General features: G+C 44.3%; 1 protein-coding gene across 2 annotated transcripts in view; it reads right to left on the reverse strand.

Annotated features, from left to right (window-relative positions):
• Positions 1-27,557, reverse strand: part of kat2b (K(lysine) acetyltransferase 2B) — a 104,081-nt gene that overhangs the window by 66,556 nt on the left and 9,968 nt on the right. For both annotated transcript variants that reach the window (XM_078538507.1, XM_078538508.1), the window contains exons 3-5: positions 25,222-25,367; positions 4,671-4,760; positions 714-895 (exon numbers count right to left, since the gene is read on the reverse strand). In XM_078538507.1, the coding sequence (XP_078394633.1) occupies positions 714-895; positions 4,671-4,760; positions 25,222-25,367 (418 nt within the window). The remainder of the gene's footprint in view (positions 1-713; positions 896-4,670; positions 4,761-25,221; positions 25,368-27,557) is intronic.

A 27,557-nucleotide genomic window follows, 5' to 3' on the forward strand; every position in this document is an offset into this window, starting at 1 on the left:
TTATATACTATAAATAATCCAATAAGGAATTTCAACCCATGGAAAATTTTCATCCTATTCCCTTCAGTTTTCAAAGAGCAGGTGAACTAAAGTTTGGTGTCTCTGTTCCTCAGCCCCATAGTTATCTGAACTTGCTGTAGGCCATGCCCCGGCCTTCACTTATTGGAAAGCTGTGGTATCACCGGGCAGCCACAGCAATAAATTTTAACACCACTGCACTCCTAATTTGTTCAGTTGAAGTAGTTTCACTTCCTACATGCCATTAAAATTGTGGAAATCCCAGGGTGGAATTTTACACTGGCTGGATTCTATGATCCTGCCGAAGTCAATGGACTTTTGAACAGCTCACCGACTTTACAATCTTGCCCCCGCCGCGACAGTGCCGTAAAATTCCACCCCCAGTCTCTGTTAACTGAGTTAAAGTGAGGTTTGTAAGGAGATATATTCAGTCCTTCATGTCCTTTTGTAACCTTTGACTTCAGCTAGTCTCCAGGGTCATCACCAATCTACCTCACTCAGTAAATCTTACTCAGGTATTTCATGTGAATGATATAATGGATGCTATGCTACAAATGTATGTCATTGTGTTTTAACTAAAGAACAATTGCAACAAAAAAAATGAGAGCTTTTAAAAATTAAAAGTTATAGCATGGCCTATATCAAGTCTCACATCATTTAGGGGTTTCACGCTTTGTAGATGGTCTATCTAATACCTTGTATAATTAACTTTGTATCCAGCACCATCATCATTCGGTGACCGAAGCCTCCGTTGTGAGGGAGTTTCCAGCTGCCAGTAGTTGATTCGATTCAAAAACATTTTGGACAGTTCACAAATAGTTTGCCTTTCTTTTGATGGAAGGTGACTAAACTTGTACTGTACAAAGTTAGTAACTCCCTAAATAAAAAAGGAGCAAATGTAAATAGCATGTTAAAAAAAAACTCATACAGCTCCTTGTAGCATGCAACAACATGTCAGTTGAAGATACAGTGTTTGTTTCTACTTGTCAATTCACTTTAGACAACAGTGTAATTTTTGTATGCTGGAACTGATCTCAAAGAAATGACAATAATAGGAAGCTGCACTACTTTATAATCAGAAAGAAGAATGCAAGCAATGTGGAAAGTCCAGTCTTTCCCCAAATTTGTCAAAACTAATCATCTATATGGTCTTATAAAACATGAGCATTCAAATATTAACATATTCATCTGAAAATCATCTCTCCACTGCTTTAGCCAAGGTATTAACCAGCTTAAAATAAATAGGTTAATGCCTCTGCTAAAATAGCAGAGGAAGTGCTTCAGACCAATACACTAATGCTTATATGTTAATATCACACAGAATAATCACAAGCCTCAAGGGAAAGTTCTGCAATAAATAATTCCTGATCACCAACTATAGCCAAAGAAACTCTAGAATCTTCATCTATCACTATGACCACACATTATTAAAATTTATTTCCCATTTGAATTTTCAAATTCAAATCTCCACCTCGTGTGTCATTCCCTAGTAAAAGGGACAAGGACGTGAGAAAAAATGCAGAGTAATTTAATTTAAAAAGAATCTTATCATGTCTCATGGACAAGTAATTCTGCTTAGGCAGTTGTTCCATCCGAGATAAATACCATGGCCCCACATTTATAAAACAAGTAGATATTGTGTACATTTTAGGGCCAGTTATGTTTTATACTCTACACTATTATGAATTCTTCTGCACCTATTTAATCTTCTGAGGAATAACTCTACAAAATTACTCCCTCATTCCCAAATGCAATCACAGTGACTAAGCACCTCAAACAAATATGAGCTGATCAAAGAGCATCTGCATGGTTTAGCGAATGGTAGGTCAAGTCTGACTAATCTAACTGAATTTTTTGAGGCGGTCACTAGCATGGAGGCTAAGCGAGACCAGTATACCAGGGCTTGAAATGTTGAATTATAAGAACAAGTTGAATAAACGTAGTGTGTATTGTTTGAGTTTAGAAGGACTTTATAATCATAGAAGGATTTAATAGAGAAATTACTTCCCCTGGTTGGGCAATCCCAAATAAAGGACATAATTTAAAAATTACAGCTAGGCCTTTTTGGATTGAAATAAGGAAGCATTTTTTAATACATATTGGCAGTGGACATTTGGAACATTTTCCTCAAAAGGCTGTGAATGCTGGATCAACTGAAATTTTCAAGATGGGATTTGATGGATTTTGTTAGGTAAAGGTATCAAACAGTAAAGGTAAATAGAATCCATTATCAAAGTAAATGCTGGAATATATTCAAGGGGATGTACAGCCTACTCCTGTCTTATATTCCAGAGCATTTTTGCAGTCCATTGCCACTATTCAACTCTGATTTGCTGCCCATCAAGCATCATTTCCTTTCCCGTATGTCCTGTTGGCCCCAGAAACACATGAACCATTGACCTAGCTTTTCACAATGACGGAGAGCCTCTCCATCATTGCAAAAATGGCGGAAAAAGCCCAAATCCATAAGTCCCACTCCTGAACATGGCAGCTACCATTTTCACAGAGGTGGGAAGGGGCCTGGATCAGGATTCACAAATGCGCATTCTGCAGAGGCAGCTGCCCACAGAAATCAGCAGCTGCCTCCACTCATGTGTAATAAGAGGTGTCTGAAACCCTACGCACACAGATTAGACATGGTAGGAGTAGGTCTGACCTTTGTTTGGATTTGTTTGGATAGTCAGGGTACCCTTTTCGAGAGGTCTTGAGACACTTTAGGGGGAGGTCGGGTGCCCTATGGGGGAGGTCAAATGACCTTTGGGAGAGGCAAGGTGTCCTTTGGGATTGCTAAAAGTAGGCATGAATGTGTGTAAAAAGTACATAAATTCATTGGAACTGTGATGCTCATTGGATCTGTCAAAAACAATTGTCAAAAATGTCAAGGTAACTGTCAAAGGGAGCCATCAGGCTGTCAAGACATTTAAAACTCCTACCCTTTAACTCAGAAAAATCTATCTGGAGTGTTTAAAAATGATTGCTTGCTATTTTACTCTTGTCTGTTAACATAAGCCTGAGGGTTACCATTTCTGGATTAGCTACGTGGCTGATTTCACAACTTATCATAGCAGGGTGCCTGCCATTTCACAGGTTGATTGACAGCTCCAAGTGGTTATGGACTCTTGAAAGTGGGACCATGAATTCCGATACTGTTTTTATAAGGGATTATGCAATTGAATGAAAATGTTGCTGTTATAAAGGATAATACAGTTGAGGGAATGCAAATATAGTAATTGGGTTTTTATGAATGAAATTTTTTTTAAAATAAAGTCTGCAATAGAAACTTGGAATTTTATTTTATTTAATCTCAGCATGCATCCTGAGGTCTGCTCATGTTGAATATTGGGTGAGCTGGTATGGTAGGTATAAGGGCAAACGGTTATGGGTGGGGGCATGTGTTGGCATGAGTTGGCACTAAGCTGGCACAATGGCTATAAAGGGCTATTGGGATGGGCACAGGGGCATGGATTGTCATGGAGAGTATGAGGGGTCATGGGAGGTGGGCAGAGGGGTATAGGTTGGCAAGGAGGGTATGAGGGGCCATGGGGGGTGGACAAAGGGGCAGAGGTTGGCATAGAGGGTGTGAGGAGCCATGGGTTTGGGTGGGTGGCAGAGGTTGGCATGGGGATATGGGGCCGTAGGGGTGGGCAGAGTTGAATAGGTTGACATGGAGTGTATGAGGAGCCATTGGTATGGAGGGCATGAGTTGACATGGAGAGTGTGTAGGGGTGAGAGTTGGAGGGTTGTTTTAAAATTTTTCTGTGTTTTTTTTAAAACTTCAATACAGTGCTGGTGCATCGAGGCAGGCCTTCCACCCAGTCTGCCTCCACACCCAGCACCCTCTGCACTCGTTCTGGAGTCGCCTGGCCTGATTCCCAGTGAACCCCACCACCCCATAATGAAAATCCCACCTTCTGGGGCCACTTTCTCCTGCGTTGGGTTTGCGGAGCCGGGAAATGGCCCGACTCTGCACTCCTAACCCGGGAGCAAAAATCCAGGCCTTTGTGTTCAAGAGTTTTTATCATTTCAGTCTACGCCTTTCCCTACAGCTTCCAATACCGTCCAAAACCATGAGAAGGTAAGAACGTTTTTATAAAACTGCCTAACTGAATCACTTCAACTGAAAGTGGTTTAGGAATTGGCTAAGTTTCCAGTGGGCAGATTTCACACTTTGCATGCCTGAAATTCATGCATTTTCTCCAAAGCAGTGATTGTGACTTGAGCACCAGGCTGTCTGGGCAGACTAAGACGTCAACCAAGTGACTGCGACACCTGAAAACTGTCAGCAATGTCAGATGTGCAGCACTTTCAGTTAGAAACAGGGGTTTTACTGCCTGCTACAAGGATGCTTATACAGCATTTGTGTTGTCATACACGGAGAAATAAGGCATGAATTAGGAATTCAAGGAGCAAATGGTAGCATTTGAAGAAAAAGAGGGTAACACACTTAAGGAAAGAACAAGAAGCTCAAAAAGAACCCAACCAATGGACTCTTAGATTACATTTTCCTATACTAAATCTCAGCAGGAATAATCTCTCCCATCCCCCAATATTTATTTTTGGGCATATTGTTGCTTTAGAACCAAACTGTTTTGACAACGCCCACATCTAAAATCAATCTACAGATTGCAGTTTGCAAACTTCTCTCATTTTACCTGTTCAATGCTGGGTTTCTCAAAAGGTGGACTTCCTAATGGTCCTTCCACCACAGGGTTACCCATTTGTAAAATACATTTTCTCAAAAGCTGTAAATGGAATTAAAAACACATCATGAGTCCAGGGAGGAGAAAAAAAAACATAAAGTGGAATGAAGATGGCCTTCAAATTTATGGGGAGCATTTAGTGTCAGTGAGAATGATAAATGTTTTGGGAAATATGATCAAAGGCCAAGCTACAGCAAGAATGGAAAGCAAATAAATTGGAAACCACGACAGATTTAAACAGGATATAAACAATATTTAACAACAGGGCTTTATACGATCGTAAATTCTACTGAAATAAGTAATTAAAACTAGACAGTTCTAGGTATATCTAATCTCTTAGTTAATGAATGCACTGTATGTAGTGGTTCTGAATCACATACACCAGAAAGATCTGTGCTTTGAGCTCAGGCTATGCAGAGCAAGCATGTCTGACATGAAACTGACAGCCTATTTTGATAAAAAGGGGTTGTAATACTAAAACTGCTAGCAGGAACTGAAGTAGAATTTATATATTTTCTTTAAATCTAGCCGATTTCCTGTAAACCTGCTCACAGTATGTTGGGGGAATATGCATTCAACTAGGAAATGGACTGTTATTTCATGCTACACTTAATTCTAATGTTAAAGAGCAGAAGTGTGCAGCTTCATTTTTGTTCCCTTATAAGACTTGCAATGCATTATTGAGTCAATTCAAACTTAATAATTTTTAGTCAGATTTTGAAAAAGGAACATAACTAAATTGAATATATTAAATAATTTACATAAACATGTTTAAAATGTAAACTAGCTGAAAAAAATATAAAGATTATCTGTGCCACCCCTTAACCCACTCATTTTTCACCAATATCTGCAGCCTGTTTCCTCCAAAACATGCTTACCTGCCCCCAATTTCTTCAATTTCCACATTCCAATCCCCCAATTACTTCAACCTCAATCATCTCCTTTTGGTTCTTTCAACCTGCACTACAGCACAGGTGACATAGAGAAACATTTTAATTTGGTACAGTTCCACTCATCAACTGGGAAAGGTTTTTTTATCCATTTACGGGATGTGGGCATCCTTGCCCATCCCTAATTGCCCTTGAGAAGGCGGTGGTGAGCTGCCTTCTAGAACCGCTGCAGTCCCTGTGGTGTAGGTACACCCGCAAAGCCGTTAGGAAGGGAGTTCCAGGAATTTGATCCAGCGACAGTGAAGGAATGGTGATATATTTCCAAGTCAGGATGGTGAGTGACCTGGAAGGGAACTTCCAGATGGTGTTGTTCCCATGTATCTGTTGCCCTTGTCCTTCTAGATGGTAGTGGTCATGGGTTTGGAAGGTGCAGCCTAAGGAGCCTTGGTGAGTTTCTGCAGTGCATCTTGTAGATGTTACACACTGCTGCCACTGTACGTCGGTGGTGGAGAGAGTGAATGTTTGCGGAAGGGGTGCTAATCAAGCAGGCTACTTTGTCCTGGATGGTGTCAAGCTTCTTGAGTGTTGTTGGAGCTGAAATTCATTCAGGCAAGTGGAGCGTATTCCATCACAGTCCTGACTTGTGCCTTGTAGATGGTGGACAGGCTTTGTGGAATCAGGAGGTGAGTTACTCGCTGCAGGAGTCCAAGCCTCTGACCTGCTCTTTTTAGCCACAGTATTTATGTGGCTAGTCCAGTTCAGTTTCTGGTCAATGGTCACCCCCAGGATGTTGATAAAGGGGATTCAACAATGGTAATGCCATTGAATGTGAAGGGATGATGGTTAAGTTCTCTCTTGTTGGTGATGGTCAATGCCTGCTACTTGTTTGGCATGAAGGTTACTTGCCATTGTCAGCCCAAGCCTGGATATTGTCCAGACCTTGCTGCATTTGGACATGGACTTCTTCAGTATCTGAGGAATCGCAAATGGTGCTTAGCATTGTGAAATCACCAACGTGCATCCCCACTTCTGAACTTATGATGGGAGGAAGGTCATTGATGAAGCAGCTGAAGACAGTTGGACCTAGGACACTACCCTGGGGAACTCCTGCAGGATGCCCTGGAACTGAAAAGATTGATCTCCAACAACCACAACCGTCTTCCTTCGTGCAAGGTATGACTCCAACCAGTGGAGAGTTTTCCCCGATTCCTATTGACTCCAATTTTGCTAGAGCTCCTGGATGTCACACTCGGTCGAATGCTGCCTTGATGTCAAGGACAGACACTCTCATCTCACCTCTGGAGTTCAGCTTTTTTGTCCATGTTTGAATGAAGGCTGTGTTCAGAAGCTGAGTCACCCTGGCGGAAGCCAAACTGAATGTCAGTGAGCAGGTTATTGCTAAGCAAGTGTCACTTGATAGCGCTGTTGATGACCCCTTCCATCACTTTCCTGATGACGGAGAGTGGACTGATGGAGCGGTAATTAACCAGGTTGGATCTGTCCTGCTTTTTGGGTACAAGACATGCCTGGGCAATTTTGCACATTGCCAGGTAGATGCCAGTGTTGCAGCTGTACTGGAACAGCTTGGCTAGGGGCGCAGCAAGTTCTGGAACTCATGTCTTCAGTACTATTGCCAGAATATTGTCAGGGCCCATAGCCTTTGCAGTATCCAGTGCCTTCAGCTGTTTCTTGATATCACATGGAGAGAATCAAATTGGCTGAAGTCTGGCATTTGTGATGCTGGGGACCTCTGGAGGAGATCAAGATGGATCATCCATTTGGCACTTCTGGCTGAAGATTGTTGCAAACGCTTCAGCCTTATCCTTTGCACTGATGTGCTGGGCTCCTCCATCATTGAGGATGGTGATATTTGTGGAGCCTCCTCTTCCAGTGAGTTGTTTAATTGTTCACCACTATTCATGACTGGATGTGGCAGGACTGCAGAGCTTAGATCTGATCTGTTAGTTGTGAAATCGCTTAGCTCTGTCTATCACTTGCTGCTTATGCTGTTTGACATGCAAGTAGTCTGTGTTGTAGCTTCACCAGGTTATCGCCTCACGTTTGGGTATGCCTGGTGCTGCTCCTGGCATGCCCTCCTGCACTCTTCATTGAACCAGGGTTGATTCCCTGGTTTGGTGGAATGGTAGAGTGGGGGATATGCCAGGCTATGAGGTTACAGATTGTGGTTGAATACAATTCTGCTGCTGATGGCCCACAGCGCTGCATGGTTACCCAGTCTTGAGTTGCTAGAGCTGTTCGAAATCTATCCCATTTAGCACAGTAGTGGTGCCACACAACACGATGGAGGGTATCCTCAATATGGATAGAGGGGGGGGAGTGGTGGAGGTTCGTGGTAATCAGCAGGAGGTTTCCTTTCCCATGTTTGACATGATGTCATGAGACTTCATGAAGGTCGGAGACAATGTTAAGGGCACCCAGGGCAACTCCCTCCCAACTATATACCACTGTGCCACCACCTCTGCTTGGACAAGACAGACCCAGGGATGGTGATGGTGGTGTCTGGGACATGGGGGAGAATTTTCCTGTGATCAGCTCCTGACTGCCATTTTACGTGGGCGGGCCAATTAAAGCCGGTAACATTCAGCACTATCTTTGCAGGCGGGGGGAGGAGGCAGAGTCGGGGCCTGCACTCTTTCACACATGCGAGCGTAGAAATCTCCCTGAGGCAGCTCCGTGCCTCAGGCAGATTAAGTTCATATTGAAACCTTTAAATAAAGAAAGATAAAAATAATGAGGGGGCATATTTATGAATTGTTCAAAAAATATTTATAGATTTTATTAAACCTTCAGGAAACCTCATCTCACCCATTTCCTTTCCTAAAGGATATTAGTGAACCAGATGGGTTTTTTTTAAGACAATCAACAATGGACAATGGTTTTGTGGTTATCATTTGGCTTTTAATTCCAGATTTTTGTTGAATTCAAATTTCACCATCTGCCGGGGTAGGATTCAAACCTGAGTTCCCGGTGCATTACCCTGGGTTTCTGGGTTACCAATCCAGTGACAATGCCACTGCCTCCCCCAGTAAAAAGTATTACCAAAGGACAATAACTTGTGTACAAACTGTGTGGTAACAGTCATGAGTACATGGTCCATGAATAGCAAATTTTCAAGGAAGTATTTTGAAGGAGCTCATAAATAAAATATTAAATGTGGGTAACAAATACTGCCACACACGAATGACCAAAGCTCCAAAATGAGTAACAGAGTAACTACAGTGGGAGAGGAAGGTCTAGGTTTGACTGCAAGAGGAAGGTCTTCCGGGGGCAGGGTTGCTGGATGAGGTTTAGAGGGAGGGCACAGATGGTGTCGGGGTGGTGATGTTGGGAGGGGGGCTGAGGTTGGGGGGGTGGAAGGGGATGGGGGGAAGGTGTAACGGGGGAGAACACGACAACTCGGGAGGTAGGTGGAAGGAAAGGAGTTCAGAGGGTGTAAGGAGTTCAGGGGGAGGAAGGAGTAAGTGGGGGAAGCAGTTCGGGAGGAGGAAGGAGTAAGCGGGGGAGGGGATGTCTGGGTCAATATGCAAGGGAGGGGTCTGTGGAGTCAATGACTGCCTCCTGGGGAGCGAAATGAGGGTGGGTGTGTTAGGAGGGAATGTGAGTATGAGAGAGGGCAGAGTGAGCCAGTAGGGTGGAAGGGTGAGCGTGCGACGAATGTGGTAGAAGGGACGGCGAAGGTGGTTGGTGGGGACACGAAGGCAGACACGGAGCCTGGGTTGTGAAGGAGGAGGTCAGGGAATCAATGTGGTCGGGGGTGGGATTCTCAGGAAGGTAGGGAATGTACACGTTCATCTGGACATCCCAGAAAGTAAAGGGTTCTGGATGGTGGGTGAAGGTGGGGAGATGGAAGGTGATGCTGGGGGGTCGAGAGTGATGGGGGAAAGGATCGGGGAGCTAAGAGATTCTCCACCAGTACCATTTTGCAAAATCAAAAGTGAAAGGAGTCTAGTGTTGGGCATAAACAAGGTGCTGCATTGAAGCGCGATCAGTGGGTGGGTGGAGATGCAGATCAGCTCAGATGGACAACTGAAAAAGAACCCCAGCAGGAAGCATTGAAAATGCTCCGGACATTGAGATGAGTGTGATACAGGAAGGATCTGTGTGTGTGAGAGAATGCTTGCACGAGGCTCCGAAAGGCCCTGCCCCCTCACACACACACCCCTATCCCTCCAGAGTCACTCGTGATCTGGCTGCGTGCAGCTGAACTGCTATTGGTGGGGGGGGGATATAGGGGAGGACTCGCAAAGCCTGGAAATGAAGCTGAAAGACACCATTACACATTATTCAATGAAAGTGAATATATTTTCAGATTATAAAGGGGCAAAATGTGTTCACCCATACAACCACTTGTGATCAGAAATTCTTAATTTTTCTAGGACTACCACTTCTTCTAGGTGCTGCCCTGACATCCACAGGAAGGTTGGAGACAACCTGTGGAATGGTTGGCCCTCTTGCCTCTGATGACATTGGTTTGGGTCCTCTGGAGAGCCGAGGCCTTGAAGGACCCGGCTTGCTTTGGCTGGGCCAGCTGCCCGTTCTGCGGTGACAGAGGACTAGGTTGAGGGGGTCACAAGCAAAGGGGACTTGGAGGGAGAGGACAGCCTCTGAGATTCCTGAGTGGATGACCCAGGGATGTCCAGCTGCCGCTCCTCCTCCCTTCAGGTGCCTGAGGGCCCTGGCCTGACACCTTGAGGGGAAGGAGCACTAGGGGGGACATCGAGGTGCCCCGTTTCCCTCTCACGTTGCCACTGCAGGAACTCACCCATGGCTACTGTGATGGAGTGCGGGTCTGCACACATCTCCGCATTCTGCTGGACCTGGGTCTCCATGGCGTCTGCCATCCTTCCAATGGAGCCCTCCATATGCGCACATATGGGCACCACTTCATCAGAGAGCAGGCAGACACACTCCTCCAGCTCACGTGACACCCTGTTGGGGGCTTCTAACAGCACTGCATGTTTCCCTGCCTTCTGCTGACTCTCCACAATGAGTTGGAGGGCCAAATCCAGAGGCTCGTCATCTGACTCAGACCTCACAGATGCTTCTTCCCCAGCAGTCCTCTGAGTGCCAGGGAGCTCAGCTGAACCTGTCTCCTCCTGCTGCCGACACGTGTCCATGTGGCGACCCTCAGATTGTGAACCTAAGCCTGCTCTCCATCTAGGTCCCACTGAGGTGTGTGTCTCTGCACTCGTGGAGAGTGTGGGTAACTGCTGTGATGTGTTTTCCAGCTGCTTATTTCCAGCTCTTCAATGGAGGAGGTATCCTCTGGCTGGAGGTGAGGACCTGATGAAGCTGAGGGGCTGGCTGGCTGGGGGTGTCGGTCGCTTGGCAGAGCTCCCTGTGAACCAAAGTAGAAATGATTAGTGCATGGCAGCAGAGTCAAAGACAGAAGAGGGAGCACTCATAGTTGTGTTGAGAGAGGGATGATCTGGTGCAGGATCCTCACCTGGGTGTTTGCCACCGACCTCACCGCTGCCACAGGCACAGTCCACATCCTCACCAGTCAGCGCGATCGCACGCTCCTCAAAATAAGTGAGGGGCCTAATGTGGGCCACTCCACACCCCCAACCCGGTCTGGGACTCTCCCTGTTGCTGTGAGCCAGCTTCTCCTGCATGAAAACAGTTGGAGAGAATGTGATCAGGACACATGGCACTGTGTGGAATGTTTGTGTGGTCAGCGGAGACATGGACGGGATGAGGACACGAGCTCCAGTGGATATGAGCCTGATGGAGATGTGAGGGTGAGTGTGAGTGTTAGTGGTGTTGTCCCTTGTGAGACCCCTGTGGATATGTGATGGACTTGTGAGTGTGTGAGTTAACAGTGCTGAGAAAAGTGACTTACCCTGGCAAAACCCGTGAAACCATTCATCTTCTTTCTACACTAGGTGGCTGTCCTCTTTTTCAGGGCATTGGCACTGACCACCGTTGCCAATGTCTTGCTTGCTGGTCTTTGCCCAGACCGGGGGTAGATGACACTGCAGCGGGCCTCCACGACGTCTAAAAGGTGTTCCAGGGACGCGTCACTAAATCAGAGAGGGGGCTGCAGTCTTCTTGCCTTTTGGGGTCATGTCTTCTGAGTGGCAGTCCTGGGTTGGAAACACTGACAGGTGTGCACACAGATGCACTTTAAATATGGCACCTGGCGTGAGGTGACGGCATGGCCGGTGATCCGGAGGCATCCCACCAGCGAAACAGCGTGTTTCCTGGGAATGCATGATTAATGAGATGGGATTGAGACCATATGATGCGAAAACGTGCCATTGCGGCCAGCGAGTAAAATATTCCTTTTCCTGCCCGTTACTGCACTTAGTGCAAATCTGGAACGATTCCGCCCTCTACTTTTCCCTTGTCATTCCCATCCCTAAATCCTTCTGCCTGCTGCTCTTCTGTGCCCTCTTTTTTCACCATTCATTGTTTACCATTGTCTCCTCACACTCTTTCATGGCTTTCTGTGTTTATACCTGTTGTTCCACCAGGTCTGCTGCTTGGTCTTGGCCAGTTTCCCAGGACAGAATAGCACAGTCATCAGTTTAGCTTTAAAAGCGGTCATTGTGCTTACAAAGTCAAGTGCAATGAGTGCTTTCAAAACATGATTGCCGGTTCAATGTTGAAAAACAATTAAAACTCAGTTAGCAAAAGGGGGCCATCTCACCAGGATCTACCTCTGCATCAGTCCATTTGTAGCTGAATTGCCAATCCTTGTCTCTTTCACCTCCAGATTCACTATTCTGAAATTTTTCTAGCCACCTTCCCCTTTTCCACCTCCATAAACTTCAAATCATTCAAAGCTGGCCTGTCTACATCACAACTTGTGTCAAGAGCCACTCACTCATTATTTCCGTGTTCACTGACCTATATCAACTCCCGGTCCCCTAGCACATCAAAATTTCAAGTTTTCATCTTCATGTTTAAATTGCTTTATGATCTTGCCCTCTCCAGCCTGGTAGCCATCTTTAGCTCTCCAATCCTCTGGAACTCTGCATTGTTCCAACTCTTTTCTCTTGTGCAACCCTCATTTCCTTTGTCTCGCTATTCGCAGCCAGTTCTTCACTAGACCTCAACAGGGGTGGCAGCATAAGTAAAATAAAGCAATTATAGATAAAGATTGGCTTGAGGCAGAAAAGAAAAAATAATTAAATAATTGAAATCTTAAAATAACTGCAATACCACCTACAGCAACAAATCTGGGTGACTGAGCACAGGGTACAACAGTGGGCTGCACTTACGTGCCCCCACCAAGTGTGTTTCTGGTGGGGGGTGGCATGTAAAATAGGGCGGGTGCCCACCCCATCTTCCAGTCCACTCACAAGGTCACTCCTAAATTACAGGGAGCGGACAGGCCCCAAAATCAGCAGCCCATCCACCATACTTAGATAGGTTATCAAGGGTCAATTAGGCTTGTTAGCAGCAGTTGATCCTGATAATACACTGTCACGGCATAAAACATTTGGCATGAGCAGTCAGGCGGGAGCAGGCAGCCCAATTTTTTAAGTACCTTCTTCAAAGGGGTGGGGAGGAAGGGGGGTTCAATCTTCAGGGGCTGCCCTTTGTAGATCGGGGGCAGGCCCCCACTAAGATGGAACCCCCTTTCTTCCCAATCCCCCCGCAGCCTTAAATCCCTCCCTGTCCAAGACTTACCTGTTCCAGGGGTCCATTGGGCCTTCTCCATCTTCTTGTTGCACCGCCCCCTTGCGGCTATAGGGACTAATGGAGCTGCTGGCCAAATGGATTCGCCAGCCGCCCCAAGGGGCGGGGCTTCCTCCCCTGTGAGGGTTGTGGGGGGGGGGGTCCCATTTGGCCCTTGTTAAGCCCGCCCGCAGTACATTATGGCTGTAGGGCAGGTCAGCATGGAATGGGTTGGCTCCATGCTGACTTTGCTTCTGGTGGGGGCGGGTGAGCTGTCTGCACAACTACCTCACCACTAACCTCCTACCCACCTCCAACGCCCCACCGTCATCACAGTATTATTCAACCCACTGGGAGGAGTGAAATGCAATTTTAATGGTAAAATTTTTTATGATCGTGTTAGAGATCATAAACATTTAAAGAGAAAACCAAATAGCCAATAATTAACTGACAGAATTATGTCACAAGATTTCGCTTTTTTTTAAAACAAAAGCAAACTTTATTATATGTAAAAATTAAACAAAGTAAACATAATTAAGTTAACTCTATAGCTTATAATACTTATGCTATGAACTCAGAGTTCTGTTATCTTACAAAACCTTGAAGGTTCATTCACCTTTCACCTTGGACGAACCCGAAAGCATGCCACTGCCCTCCCAAATTTACTTTAATTTTCCTCAGTATTGTAGCTTTTTCCAAAGTACAAGATTTATGCTGATCCTTGCATTAGCTTTAGGCAAAGCTACTCCCACAAGTTTCTTTACTGTGAACTCTTCAGTTCCTTGTCCTGGCTTTGGACATACATAAAATGCTATTTCCCAATCCGCTCCAACAGTTTCTGTACATCTCTTTCCAAGCTAACTATTCAAGCTGACTGCAATATGCCACAAAGCTCTGTGAGGAACACTGTGGATTTCTTCCTCTAGCTTCAAACTAGGAAAATCTTCCAGCTTCTTTCCCCCCATCATGAATTCCAAACTGAGCTCAAGCTCCCATCTGCATTCCATGAGGTGAATGATAAAGTTAGCATTTTCTCTGTTTAAATGCATGCCTGTCTAACATTCCTTTCCTTTGGTTCTCCCCACTCACTAAGTTGCAGCCTACAGTCGACCAAATCTGAAACTGGCTCTATCTGTTGCCAAACTGAACTGCTTGCTTCTGTCAGCAAACACACACAGATAAATTAAACAAAAGAACCTTCTACCTCCACATCCTGTCTCATGGTGACATGGCATGCTCTTGGATGCTCCCAAACAGAAACATTAGCAAATCATTTTACCTTACATGCTATTCTTTGATTCTGTAACCTATATGAATAATTTATATTACTAATGGAGTTCAAAAAGCCTTTGTCCAGACTCCCTGGGTCCACTATAGCTTACAGATGGATCATTCACTGTTGAATGATAAACACAGACTACCTTTTAAGTTCAATATACCCAGGCTTGTTTTTGTTTGTTCATGGGACATGAGCGTTGCTGGTAAGGCCAGCATTCATTGTCCACAGCTAATTGTCCTTGAGGAGGTGGTGGTGAGCTGCCTTCTTGAACCGCTACAGTCCGTGTGGTGTGGGTACACACACAGTGCTGTTAGGGAGGGAGTTCCGGGATTTTGACCCAGTGACAGAGGAGGAATGGCAATATATTTTCAAGTTAGGATGGTGAGTGGCTTGGAGGGGAACTTCCAGGTGGAGATGTACCCATTTGTTCACTGCCCTTGTCCTTCTAGGTGGTACTGGTCGTGGGTTTGGAAGGGGCTGTCTAAGGAGCCTTGGTGAATTCCTGCAGTGCATCTGGTAGATGGTACATACACACTGTTGCTACTGTGCATCGGTGGAGGCGGTAGTGAATGTTTGTGGATGGGGTGCCAATCAAGTGGGTTGCTTTGTCCTGGATGGTGTCAAGCTTCTTGAGTGTTGTTGGAGCTGCACTCATCCAGGCAAGTGCAGTGTATTCCAACACGTTCCTGCCTTGTAGACGGTGGGCAGGCTTTGGGGGAGTCAGGAGGTGAGTTACCTGCAGCAGGAGTCCGAGCCTCTGACCTGCTCTTGTAGCCACAGTATTTATATGGCTAGTCCAGTTCAGTTTCTGGTTAATGGTAAACCCCAGGATGTTGACAGTGGGGGATTCAGCAATGGTAATGCCATTGAATGTCAAGAGGCAATGGTTGGATTTTCTCTTGTTGGAGATGGTCATTGCCTGGCACTTGTATGGGGCGAATGTTGCTTGCCTCTTGTCAGCCCAAGCCTGGATAATGTCCAGGTCTTGCTGCATTTGGACATTGACTGCTTGTTTGTGTTGGATTTACTTCAGAGTTGTTTTTACTAGTTTCTCAAGCAGATGCCCCCATTTTTCTACAGCTAAAATTTTAATTCCTAAAACTAAAAGTTATATTTTTAAAACATATGAATTGTGAACCAGATTTTTGCAACACCTTAGAGGTAAGAGTATAGATGCTTAAGCCTGGATTTTCATCCTCGAGACGGGGAGGGGGAGTTGGGAAAATTCCTGGTTTGGCCCGCCTGCCTCAGGAGGCTGAGGCGGGATCTGAGTGTGAGAGGGAGTCAGGCCAGCCAACACGGGAAGAAGTGTGCAGACAGCCACACGGGCTGCCTGGGCTGTTTGAATGGTCTGTCTCAGTACTGTGGGACTTTGTCCCAGTGAAAAAAAAACAAAGGCCCTCCCTCACACCCCTTTCGCCCTCAAAACACTCCCCATGCCTCCTTCACAGTACCTCCCCACTCCGTCAGACCCCTCATGCTTCCTATGCCAGGCTCTGCCCTTCTATCCAGTCCCTATGTCTCCTCATGCCTCCTATGCTGTTACACCCCCCCACCCACCCACCCCTCAGGCCCCCTATCTCAAGCTCTGCCCTTTCACCTAACCCCTATATCTCCTTATGCCCCATGCCAAGCTCTACCATTCCACCAACCCCCTCAGGCCCCTCATGCTCCCTATGGTAAGCTCTGTCCTGCCACCCGCCTCCTATGTCCCCTCATGGCCTATATGCCAAGCTCTGCCCTTCCACCTGTCCCCTATGTCCCTTTATGACTCCTATGCCAGGCTCTGTCATTTCCGTGTCCATAGACTCATTGTACACTTTCTACAGCCACTGAACATTACAATGTAAAATGGGATGTCTAAAAAAAAGCACTGAAAAATGTACTCCATTGATCACTTTCTCCTATGAACAAAAAGGCCTTCTGAAGTTTGAAAAACTGTAAACACTTCAAACCACTTACTTATGTAAATTGATCACAGAGATCAGAGAGCCTGAGCTATCAATCAAATAATTTTCTTTCTTCTGTATTATGTTATTTTCAGCCAAACCTTATAATGTATGCTTATTTGAGTTTTTGCAGCACTTTCAATTTTTATTTCAGATCTCTAGCACCTGCAGTATTCTGCTTTTATCTATATATTAAATAATATGCAGACATACAGTATTCAATCTGTGGCATTGCACAAGAGAAGTCTAGGCAAATAGTTTTTAGGTGAAGTGGGGTTAAAGGGCAGAGGATATTGGGCCAGGCTATGCAGACTCATTTCAGTTCCCAATTTGAAGACATACAAGCTCTCCTTATGTTTTTTTTTCATAATGTAAGTTCCTATTTCCCCAGTCATAATGGAAAGCTTTCCTGTAAACATGTCAAACTGATAATCTACATCCCAGGGTATTAAAGGAGGGGGCCAGGGAAATCGTGGATACGTTGGTTATCATCTTCCAAAATTCTGTAGATTCTGGAACAGTCCTGGCAGATTGGAAGGTGGCAAATGAAACCCCACTATTTAAAAAAGGATGGAGAAAACAGGGAATTACAGACCAGTTAGCCTAACATCAGTAGTAGGGAAAGTGCTAGAGTCTATTATAAAGGATGCGATAACAGGATACTTAGAAAATATCAATGGGATTAGACAAAGTCAACATGGATTTATGAAAGGGAAATCATGTTTGACAAACATACTGACGTTTTTTTGAGGAAATAACTAGCAGAATAGATAAGGGAGAACCAGTGGATGTGGTGTATTTGGATTTTCAGAAAACTTTCGATAAAGTCCCACATAAGAGGTTAGTGTGCAAAATTAGAGCACATGGGATTTGGAGTAATATACTGGCATGGATTGAGAATTGGTCGGAGTAGCAGGTGGTGACTAGTAGGGTACCAGAGGGATCAGTGCTTGGGCCCCAGCTATGCACAATATATATCCATGATTTGGATGAGGGAACCAAATGTAATATTTCCAAGTTTGCTGACGACACGAAACTTGGTGGGAGTGGGAGTGGTGAGGAGATGTGAAGGGGCTTCAAGGCATTTCAGACAAGTTGAGTGAGTGGGCACATACATGGCAGATGCAGTATAACGTGGATAAGTGTGAAGTTATCCACTTCAGTAGGAAAAACAGAATGGCAGAGTATTATTTAAATGGTGAAAGATTGGGAAATGTTGATGTACGAAGGGACCTGGGTGTCCTTGTACACCAATCACTGAAAGCAAGCATGCAGGTGCAGCAAGCAGTTAAAAAGGCAGATGGTATGTTGGCCTTCATCGCAAGAGGACTTGAGTACAGGAGCAAGGATGTCTTACTGCAGCTGTACAGGGCCTTGGTGAGACCATCCCTGGGATTTTGTGAGCAATTTTGGTCTCTTTACTTGCCATAGAGGAAGTACATCGAAGGTTCAACAGACTGATTCCTGGGATGGCAGGATTGTTATATAAGGAGAGATTGGGTCGACTAGGCTTGTATTAATGGGAGTTTAGAAGAATGTGAAGGGGTCCCAATGAAGCATATAAAATTCTGAAAAGGCTGGACAGACTGGATGCAGGGTGGTGTTTCCTCTGACTGGGGGGGTCGAGAACAAGGGGTCACAGTCTCAGGACACAGGGTAGGCCATTTAGGACTGAGATGAGGAGGAATTTCTTCACGCAGAGGGTGGTTAACCTACTCCAGAAGGCTGCAGAGACCAAGTCACTGAATATATTTAAGAAGATTTCTAAACTCTAAAGCATCAAGGGGTATGGGGTGAGTGCGGGTGTACGGTGTTGAGGTAAAGGATCAGCCATGATCAGACTGAATGGTGGAGCAGACTCGAAGGGCTGAATGACCTAATCCTGCTCCTATTTTCTACGTTAATTACACACTACTACTGGTGGTGCTGCTGCGTATGTCTGGTAAGAGGAGAGCATAATTACATTATGACAATTTACATATGCTATTGCCATGATAAATGTGCATATAAAATTTGATGGAAAATGTTGACAGGAAATGCACACAAACATGAGATTCTTTAATATGATTTAGCTACATACACACCCAAACACACACCAAAAGGGTGACGAAGAATTGTGACTCTATGGAATACATTACATGTAATGAGTTTTTACCCCCAATTCCCATCAGGGTACGTTCATCAGATGCAATGTACAGGAATACTGAAAGCAGACTCACAGAAAGATATGGAACTCCCTTCTCAGCAAGGGGTTCCTGGCTAGAGAGGGAGGGGGGATTGTGTGGTGGTGTGTAACAGGGTGAATTGCTAAATCAAGTTGAAAACAGAAAGATACAACTCAAAAGTTACATAAAAGCTTAAAAAAAAACTTGTAGTTTTCAATAAATAGGTTGGTCCCTGGGACATGAAAAGGAATCCAGAACTTTATTCTTTTGCCATTTTAAAAGAAAGTGGCTGGCTGCTGAACCAAAAAAGGTGCTGCTACAAGTCACATGATCACAGGGTTAGCCCTTTGTCCTGGGAACTACCACCAGGAGTTACAGAGCAAAAGAATTTTTTTCTCAGCTAGTGGAATCTCACACCTCACTGTACGGACCCCTTGTAATCGCGAATCCAGGAGACTCACACATTGAAACTCATTATTCCTGCAGGGCTGTAAACAGACTCATCTCACACTTGGGACTGTCCAGGCCCATTTCAAAATGTGACCAAGGGATGTCATTTGCATTTGACAAGCTCACCCTTTTAGCAGAGTCAGAGTGTCCGCCTAGACAATGGCTTCCTAAAACCAGACCCTCAATATGGATGGTAACTCTTTCAACATCTAATGGCTGGGAAATTTATAATCCTGAAATCAAAGCCAGTTCCAGACACTGGATAAACACACCTTTTGAAGTCATTGTGGAGAAAGAAGGCCACATGACTCGAGTGACCATTTTGAAATCTCTATATGCCTTTGAGAACTGAGAAATCCTAAGTCTGCTGTTTTAACATCCAACTGGAAAGGTCTCCAACTGCCTAGCTGAGCAAGCACTCAGTTACCATCTCTTAACTCCTCCAAACCTGTCTCTGCTGAAAGATTTCCTACCATCACCTGCAGAACCGGCAAGGTCTCTGTGAACCCACTTCATCTGCAGTAACTGCACCAACTGCAAAGTGAACCCTACAACTCCTGTCTTCAGCCAGCTGAATTCGAACTCCTACAGGAAAGAATTCCTCATTGACCTCTGACTTTGGACTCTGAAAATGACGTGAAGTAATATTCATTTCTGTAGTTCTTGTACTGTAAAACTTCTTTTTCCCATCCGCATCCCCCCCCCCCACCACCCCCCGCCCCCCCCACACCCTGTACTCTGTGTGTTTGTGTGTGTAGTGGAGTGGGAAGTTTTGAATGTGAAATAAACTAACCTTCTGAGTTAATCATAATGGTGGTGAGAAGGAATCAGTGCAGTTTGCCTCCCTCTCTCCTGTCCATAACAGTTATCAGATAAATACTGTATTGCAACTTATTTTTAAATCAAAAAATACTCTATTTAGTCCAATGCCTCCACCTCTTCCCATACAAACAAAAGGAAGAGTCAGTGAAGGTTCCCACTCTTGATTACTATCCAAAGATCTTTCGTGCAAATATGTGCGTGTATAGAGATACTGAAGTGGATAGAATAAAGTTTTGCTACAGAGGTCACCATATTTCAATTGTCTGCTGATTTTCACTGGTGAAACACATATGAACAGCCTACAGGAGTACATAAACAACCTGTAGAACAGTACTCCCACATAAGTCTGTGTATTCAGAAACAGTAGTGTAAAAGACACTTCATGGTCAGCCATACACGAGATTCTATTATATATATATATATATATACATACATATATAAAAACACATGACGTGCATTCTAAACACATGGGCCTGCAGTTTTTGCTAGATTGCACTATTTTTCGCCCACAAATTGCCCATAATTGACCAAACTAGAGCAAAGAATTGAGGAATTTTAACTGCAAATTACACCCAATGCAAATTATGTTCCCGCAATCTTTTCCACTGGTTTAATAAACAGCTACCCAATGGCTTCCATGATTTTTCACACTGAAAGCCACCTCCACCCACAAAAGCGGCCACAGCCCCAGAGTGAATTAATCACCCTGTCGGGCTTTCACTAATTGCGTCCATCTGTGGGCCTTTGAGGTAGTCTTCAGATTAAGTGTATTTTAGGCATGAGAACACTAATAGACCTTTCAAAAGTGTTTAGATATCAAAAATATATTTGATTTACTAAGAAGCTGACCACCGTACACCAATGAAAATAAAAGGTCCTGTATAGTTTTTTAAAATGTTTTTAAGTTATTTAAAATTGGGTTGCTCACTGATGGTGGGCTCTGATTAAAAAAACTTTAAGAAACTTCTTTTTTGTGATAAGACATTTTTCAGCTTTATGAATAAAACTGCAACAGCAGTGGGCTGGATTTTCACAGAGCAACGGAGGCTCCATGGACCTTTGAAAATGGTGGATGGGATCTGGGTCTGGAAGTCCCGCCCCCATTTCTGAAAGATCCCATTTTCACCGGTAGGGGAAAGGGGGAAGTGCATAATTCACAGATGAGGGAAATATGAACTCAACAGGGCCATTTGAATTCAAGTGCTGAGTTCAAGCAGACCCCATTTTCAAGGCAAGGGCCTTATCCTGCAGTGTGGAAGTTATGAATTTATGAAGGAGGTGTAATGGCTCATGATGGGTGGGGAGGATCTGTAGAACTGTCAAGCTGTGAAGTTATTTATATTGCCAACCCTGAGAGTTTAAAAAAATCTGTCCAGCAGAAAGTGCTGGAAAAACTCAACATTTCTGGTATCATCTAAAGTTAACTGAAGTTCTAAAGAAGTCATATTGGACTCGAAACGTTAACTCTGTTTCTCTCTCTCCAGACCTGCTGAAGTTTTACAGCACTTACTGTTTTTATTTCTGATCTCCAACATCGGCAGTATTTTGTATTTATACCATTATTAACGTTTGGCTGCTTTCCACAAGCTACAATTATCTGAGCAGGGGAGTCGAAAGATTATAGTTTGATTGACGGGTCAGAGGTTTTTAAAGGACTTTGGTGTAGGGTTATGAAGACAAGTCTCTTCGTTTTCTTTGTTTTCACAAGGGATTAAATACTTGAAATATTTTTTTAAAGTTTTGAGTGGGCTTTCATGGGAGAGTTTTTTTTAACTATAGTAAAGGCTGTAATAGATATTTAAATATTTATATTTAACAAAATAACTGGGGCAAAGTCCCAGAGAACTGAGTTAGCCCTTTTAAACAGCCCATGCTGGCACTTGGCAGCCCTTGTGGCCACCTCAAATCTGCATTCAGGGGCGGCAGGCCTAATTTAATTCCACACCTGGCCCCTCTGGCCTAATATGTCAAGGAATATCTTTTCACGCAATTAAAAAAAAAATTATGTTCTGAAACACTGCTTGATGGTGTTGGTTCATTGAAGATATTACATTGTGATATGCAAATGAGTTTGAGTGAAATTCATTTCGGAAAGCTGGTGCAATTTTGAATGCAATTCGTGTCCAGATTGCAGCCAAAGTGGCAACACTAACCAATGTGCACGAACATTAAATTTGAGCTATGTATGGCAGATTTTTTTTTTTATTCATTCACGAGGTGTGGGCTTCGATGGCTGGGCCAGCATTTATTTCTCACCCCTGAAAAGGTGGTGGTGAGCTGCCTTCCTGAATCGCTGTAGTCCATGTGGTTTAGGTACACCCGCAATGCCGTTAGGAAGGGAGTTCCAGGATTTTGACCCAGCAACAGTGAAGCAACGGCGATATATTTCCAAGTCAGGGTGGTAAGTGGCTTGGAGGGGAACTTCCAGGTGGTGGTGTTCCCATCCATCTGCTGCCCTTGTCCTTCCAGATAGTAGTGGTCATAGATTTGGAAAGTGATGTCGAAGGAGCCTTGGTGAATTCCTGCAGTGCATCTTGTAAATGGTATACACTGCAGCTATTGTGAGTTAGTGGCGGAGGGAGTGAATGTTTGTGGATGTTGTGCCAATCAAGCGGGCTGTTTTGTCCTGGACAGTGTCAAGCTTCTTGAGTGCTGCGGGAGCTGCACTCATCCAGTCAAGGGGGCAGTATTCCATCACACTCCTGACTTGTGCCTTGTAGATGGTGGACAGGCTTTGGGGAGTCAGGAAGTGAGTTACTCATCACAGGATTCCTAGCCTCAACCTGCTCTTGTAGCCACAGTATTTATATGGCTAGTCCAGTTCAGTTTCTGGTCAATGGTAACCCCCAGGATGTTGATAGTGCAGGATTCAGTGATGGTAATGCCATTGAACATCAAGGGGCAATGGTTGGATTCTCTCTTGTTGGAGATTGTCATTGCCTGACATTTCTGTGGCGCGAATGTTACTTGCCATTTGTCAGCCGAAGCCTGGATACTGTCCATGTCTTGCTGCATTTGGATATGGACTGCTTCAGTATCTGAGGAGTTGTGAATGGTGCTGAACATTGTGCAATCATCAGCGAACATCCCCACTTCTGACCTTATGATGGAAGGAAGGTCACTGATGAAGCAGCTGAAGGTGGCTGGAGGAATTCCTGCAGTGATGTCCTGGAGCTTAGATAACTGACTCCAACAACCACAGCCATCTTTCTTTGTGCTAGGTATGACTCTAACCAGCGGAGAGTTTTCCCCCTGATTCTCATTGACTCCAATTTTGCTAGGGCTCCTTGATGCCACACAGTCAAATACGGCCTTGATATCAAGGGCAGTCACTCTCACCTCACCTCGGGAGTTCAGCTCTTTTGTCCATTTTTGAACCAAGGCTGTAATGAGGTCAGGAGCTGAGTTTCCCTGGCGGAATCCAAACTGGGCATCAGTGAGCAGGTCATTGCTAAGCAAGTGCCCCTTGATAGCACTGTTGCTGGCCCCTTCCATTTCTTTAATGATGATCGATAGTAGACTGATGGGGCAGTAATTGGTCAGGTTGGATTTGTCCTGCTTTTTGAGTACAGGGCATACCTGGGCAATTTTCCACATAGCCAGGTAGATGCCAGTTTGTAGCTGTACAGGAACAGCTTGGCTAGGGACACGGCAAGTTCTGGAGCACAGTACTATTGCCAAATATTATCAGGGGCCATAGCCATTGCAGTATCTAGTGCCTTCAGCCATTTCTTGATATCACATGGAGTGAATAGAATTGGCTGAAGACTGACATCTGTGATGCTGGGGACCTCCGGAAGAGTCCAAGATGGATCATCCACTCGGCACTTCTGGCTGAACATTGTAGCAAATGCTTCAGCCTTATCTTTTGCACTGATGTGCTGGGCTCCTCCATCATTGAGGATGGGGATATTTGTGGAGCCTCCTCCTCCAGTGAGTTGTTTAATTGTCCACCGCCACTCACGACTGGATGTGGCAGGAATGCAGAGCTTAGATTTGATCCGTTGGTTGTGGGATCGCTTAGCTCTGTCTATCACTTGCTGCTTATGCTGCTTGGCATGCAAGTAGTCCTGTATAGCTTCACCAGGTCGACACCTCAATTTTGGTATGCCTGGTGCTGCTCCTGGCATGCCCTCCTGCACTTCTCATTGAACCAAGGTTGATCCCCTGGCTTGATGGTGATGGTAGAGTGGGGAATGTGCCAGGCCATGACGTTACAGATTGTGTTCGAGTACAATTCTGCAGCTGCTGATGGCCCACAGCATTTCATTGGTGCCCAGTCTTGAATTGCTAGATCTGTTTGAAATCTATCCCATTTAGCACGGTGGTAGTGCCACACAACATGATGGAGGGTATCCTCAACGTGATGGCAGGACTTTGTCCCCACAACGAATGTGCTGTGGTCACTACTACCGTTACTGTCATGGAGAGATGCATCTGCGGCAGGCAGGTTGGTGAGGATGAGGTCAAGTATGTTTCTCCCTCTTGCTGGTTCTCTCACCACCTGCCGCAGACCCAGTCTAACAGCTATGTCACTTAGAACTCAGCCAGCTCAGTCAGTAGTGGTGCTACCAGGCCACTCTTGGTGATGGACATTGAAGTCCCCCACCCAGAGTACAATGTGCGCCATTGCCACCTTCAGTGCTTCCTCCAAGTGGTGTTCAACATGGAGGAGTACTTATTCATCAGCTGAGGGAGACAGTACATGGTAATCAGCAGGAGGTTTCTTTGCCCATATTTGATGCCTTGGGACTTCATGGGGTCCGAAGTCAATGTTGAGGACTCCCAGGGCAACTCCCTCCTGACTGTGCCGCCACCTCTGCTGGGTCTGTCCTGCCGGTGGGTTAGGACATACCCAGGGATGGTGATGTTCTGTAAGATATGATTCCATGAGACATATCAGCTCTCCCAATTTTGGCACTAGCCACCATTAAATGCATTAAAACATTCTGTAGATAACTATGCTATTTTCTACTTATTATATCTATTGCAATTTGTCTCAAAATGCCTTTTTATGGATTCTTGGTCCCCTGAAGCCACAGCGGAACCTGGCAATGACTGGTGAAGCAACTAAATACATCTTACATAAATAGCCACCAAACATGTACTGTTGGTAAAGCTGTTGCTAGGTTTCAAGTAGCCCTGTGAATTCTATTTAGTAGAGGGTATTTAACAGTTTGTACAGAAGCGTTTTAAAAATCAATAATTGTTATTTGAGTAAACATTTCAAAGAATTAGGTACCTACTTAATTGTCAAAGATTTAAAATAAGATACAATGGAAAATTATCTATCTCACTTACTTTGAACAGGTAAAAATAAACTTGCTTTGTGTCTGCATCTTCTTCTTTGTGGACACAGGTAAATAAGTACTCCACATCTAGTACTATTCCAAGTAGCCTATTCATTTCTTCTTCTGATACATTTTCCAAATGGGAAACGTGATCAGCTGAAAAACACAACAGTAGAATGTTTGTTCTTGGTTTGCACTTCAACTTTAAAAGGGTTTCACTTCCCTCTGGGTAAACAAAGAAATTACAGTATTGGGTTTACAAATCCCACACAACCCCATTAAAAAAAATCACAAGACCACCAACCAGATCGGGAAAATCAAGTGTTGTAAACAGATTGACCATTTCCTGGCCACACAATTTAGAAGCACATTTAGCAAACGCACTGGAGCTCTCAATTTTCTTGCTAAATGATTCTGTTACTTTAAATCAAGTTGGCTTACAAACATAAATGGAAAGGTCCAAACAATTCTAAAAATTCAGCAACGTTAAGTCTATCCCACCATTGAAAGCTAAAAAAAGAGATGGAAAGTGATTGAAATAAAATGCAGATTAAATTTAGTTATAAAACAGATAGACAGTGTTTGCCATATCACAACCACCTTGATTTTGGCTGATGCAAGGTGGAAAAGGAACAAAAATCTGGCAGGACTGAGTATCGCTAGATTCCCACTCAGTTATTAAAAGTTGAATATTTGTCAGGCCTGTGATGAATGTCTGAATCTCCTGCCAGAAACAGGTGGGAGCTTCATTACTGTATCAAAAGAAGGGGAAAAGAAGAACTTGCAGAGAACTCTGGATACTGGGTCTCCAGCACACCAGTTGAAAACTGACGGAAGATAAGGCCTCAGGTAGGTATGAAGGCAGGAGGGCATTTCAAAGGCCTACTCATTTTCAAGGTAAGTGCATTAAATCTTTTAATGGCCCACCTTGTAGTTTTTTGTTCCCAGCTGGCATTTAGTCAGGTGCAATTATTTATTTATTTATTTTGCTATTTACTGGCACTAGTGTTTGCCATTGGGAATCTTTTAGTATTTGGAGGAAAAGAGGAACTATTTAAGGATGCCCGGCAGGTCAAATTGCTCACGAGGTTCTCTCGGCCTTGTCAACCGCACCTACAACAGTGCTTTGTCAGCCACTGTTGGAGAAAACTCCGCCTTCCAATGTGAGCTGTGGTAGCAGACCTCTTAATGGCACACCTTGAGAAGAAAACGTCTGTCTAAATCTTAGGCTGGAAAACTCCACAGAAGCCTTCCAATCACAGTATTTGTACAGACTTGCATTCCAGGGTGAGTAGGATCCAGTGCTGCCTGTTTGGCCACACCTACCAACTGCCACTCATCATTTCTGTGGGTTTTGGCAAGCCTAACTGGGAATGGGCCTTTTCAAAGTAAGATCAGAAGAGGGCAATAAGCCAAAATCTACCACTTGTTTCAAGGATACCAGCACCTACCATGCAGCACAGAATTTACGCATGTGCAGATATGATAATAGTCAGTGTGACCTGTAAATTTAATGGACCTTCTTGCATGCTAAACTACGAGGTGGTGCTGTTGAGAGATAAAGAGGAAAATCCTTGCAAGCATCTGATGTAGCATCAACTTAATTTCAGCAGCTATCTAGGCTCCACAATCAGTCATCTAAACATTCATGGCCACCTCTATGTATCCCCTGCCTTGTGTCCTTGCCTGCCATCTCAGTCCCATGCATTGACAAAGGTTGCTGGTGGGCTGAGATATATTTTAACACTCCCTGACTCTAAAATTCTGTTTGTCTCCGTGTGATTCTTAGCATTAAATTTGACTTACACCCAAATGTTGCCTGTTGGCTTTGTAAAATGAGCAAAGTATGCACTTAGAATGGTTATTCATTATGCAAACAAGGTTAGAGATGAAGATTATGTGCTTGTTAGCACTTGAGATTCTGGAGGGTCTTAAAGGAGTGGGTTTTACTGATAATTTTATCTGCCTTTCTTCTCCCATCCCAGATTAAGCATTCTGTTATCATGAGGACTTTGTTTGTGAAAAAACAATAACAAAAAAAAAATCAAGATTCATTCCATCAAAATGTTAGAGGAAACAGCAATTTCAACCTAGGTCTTCAACTTTTGGGTCGGGTTGTAGTTACAATAGCAAGCTGTCCACTGAAAAAAAAAATGGCAAAATGTCCAGATACAAAGACAGCTGAATAGTGTTGTAAATTTGCCCTATTCAAGTAACACTGCAAAATAAAAGCAAATTAGTGTTGATATTGTAAAAAAAAATCAACTGAAAAGATTGACAGATATAAAGGAAATATAAAATATTGACAAATGGAGAAAGGCATTTGAAATTCCAATATAAAAATAA

Source organism: Cetorhinus maximus, chromosome 3 (genome assembly GCF_964194155.1).
Source record: "Cetorhinus maximus chromosome 3, sCetMax3.hap1.1, whole genome shotgun sequence".
Lineage (NCBI taxonomy): Eukaryota > Metazoa > Chordata > Chondrichthyes > Lamniformes > Cetorhinidae > Cetorhinus > Cetorhinus maximus.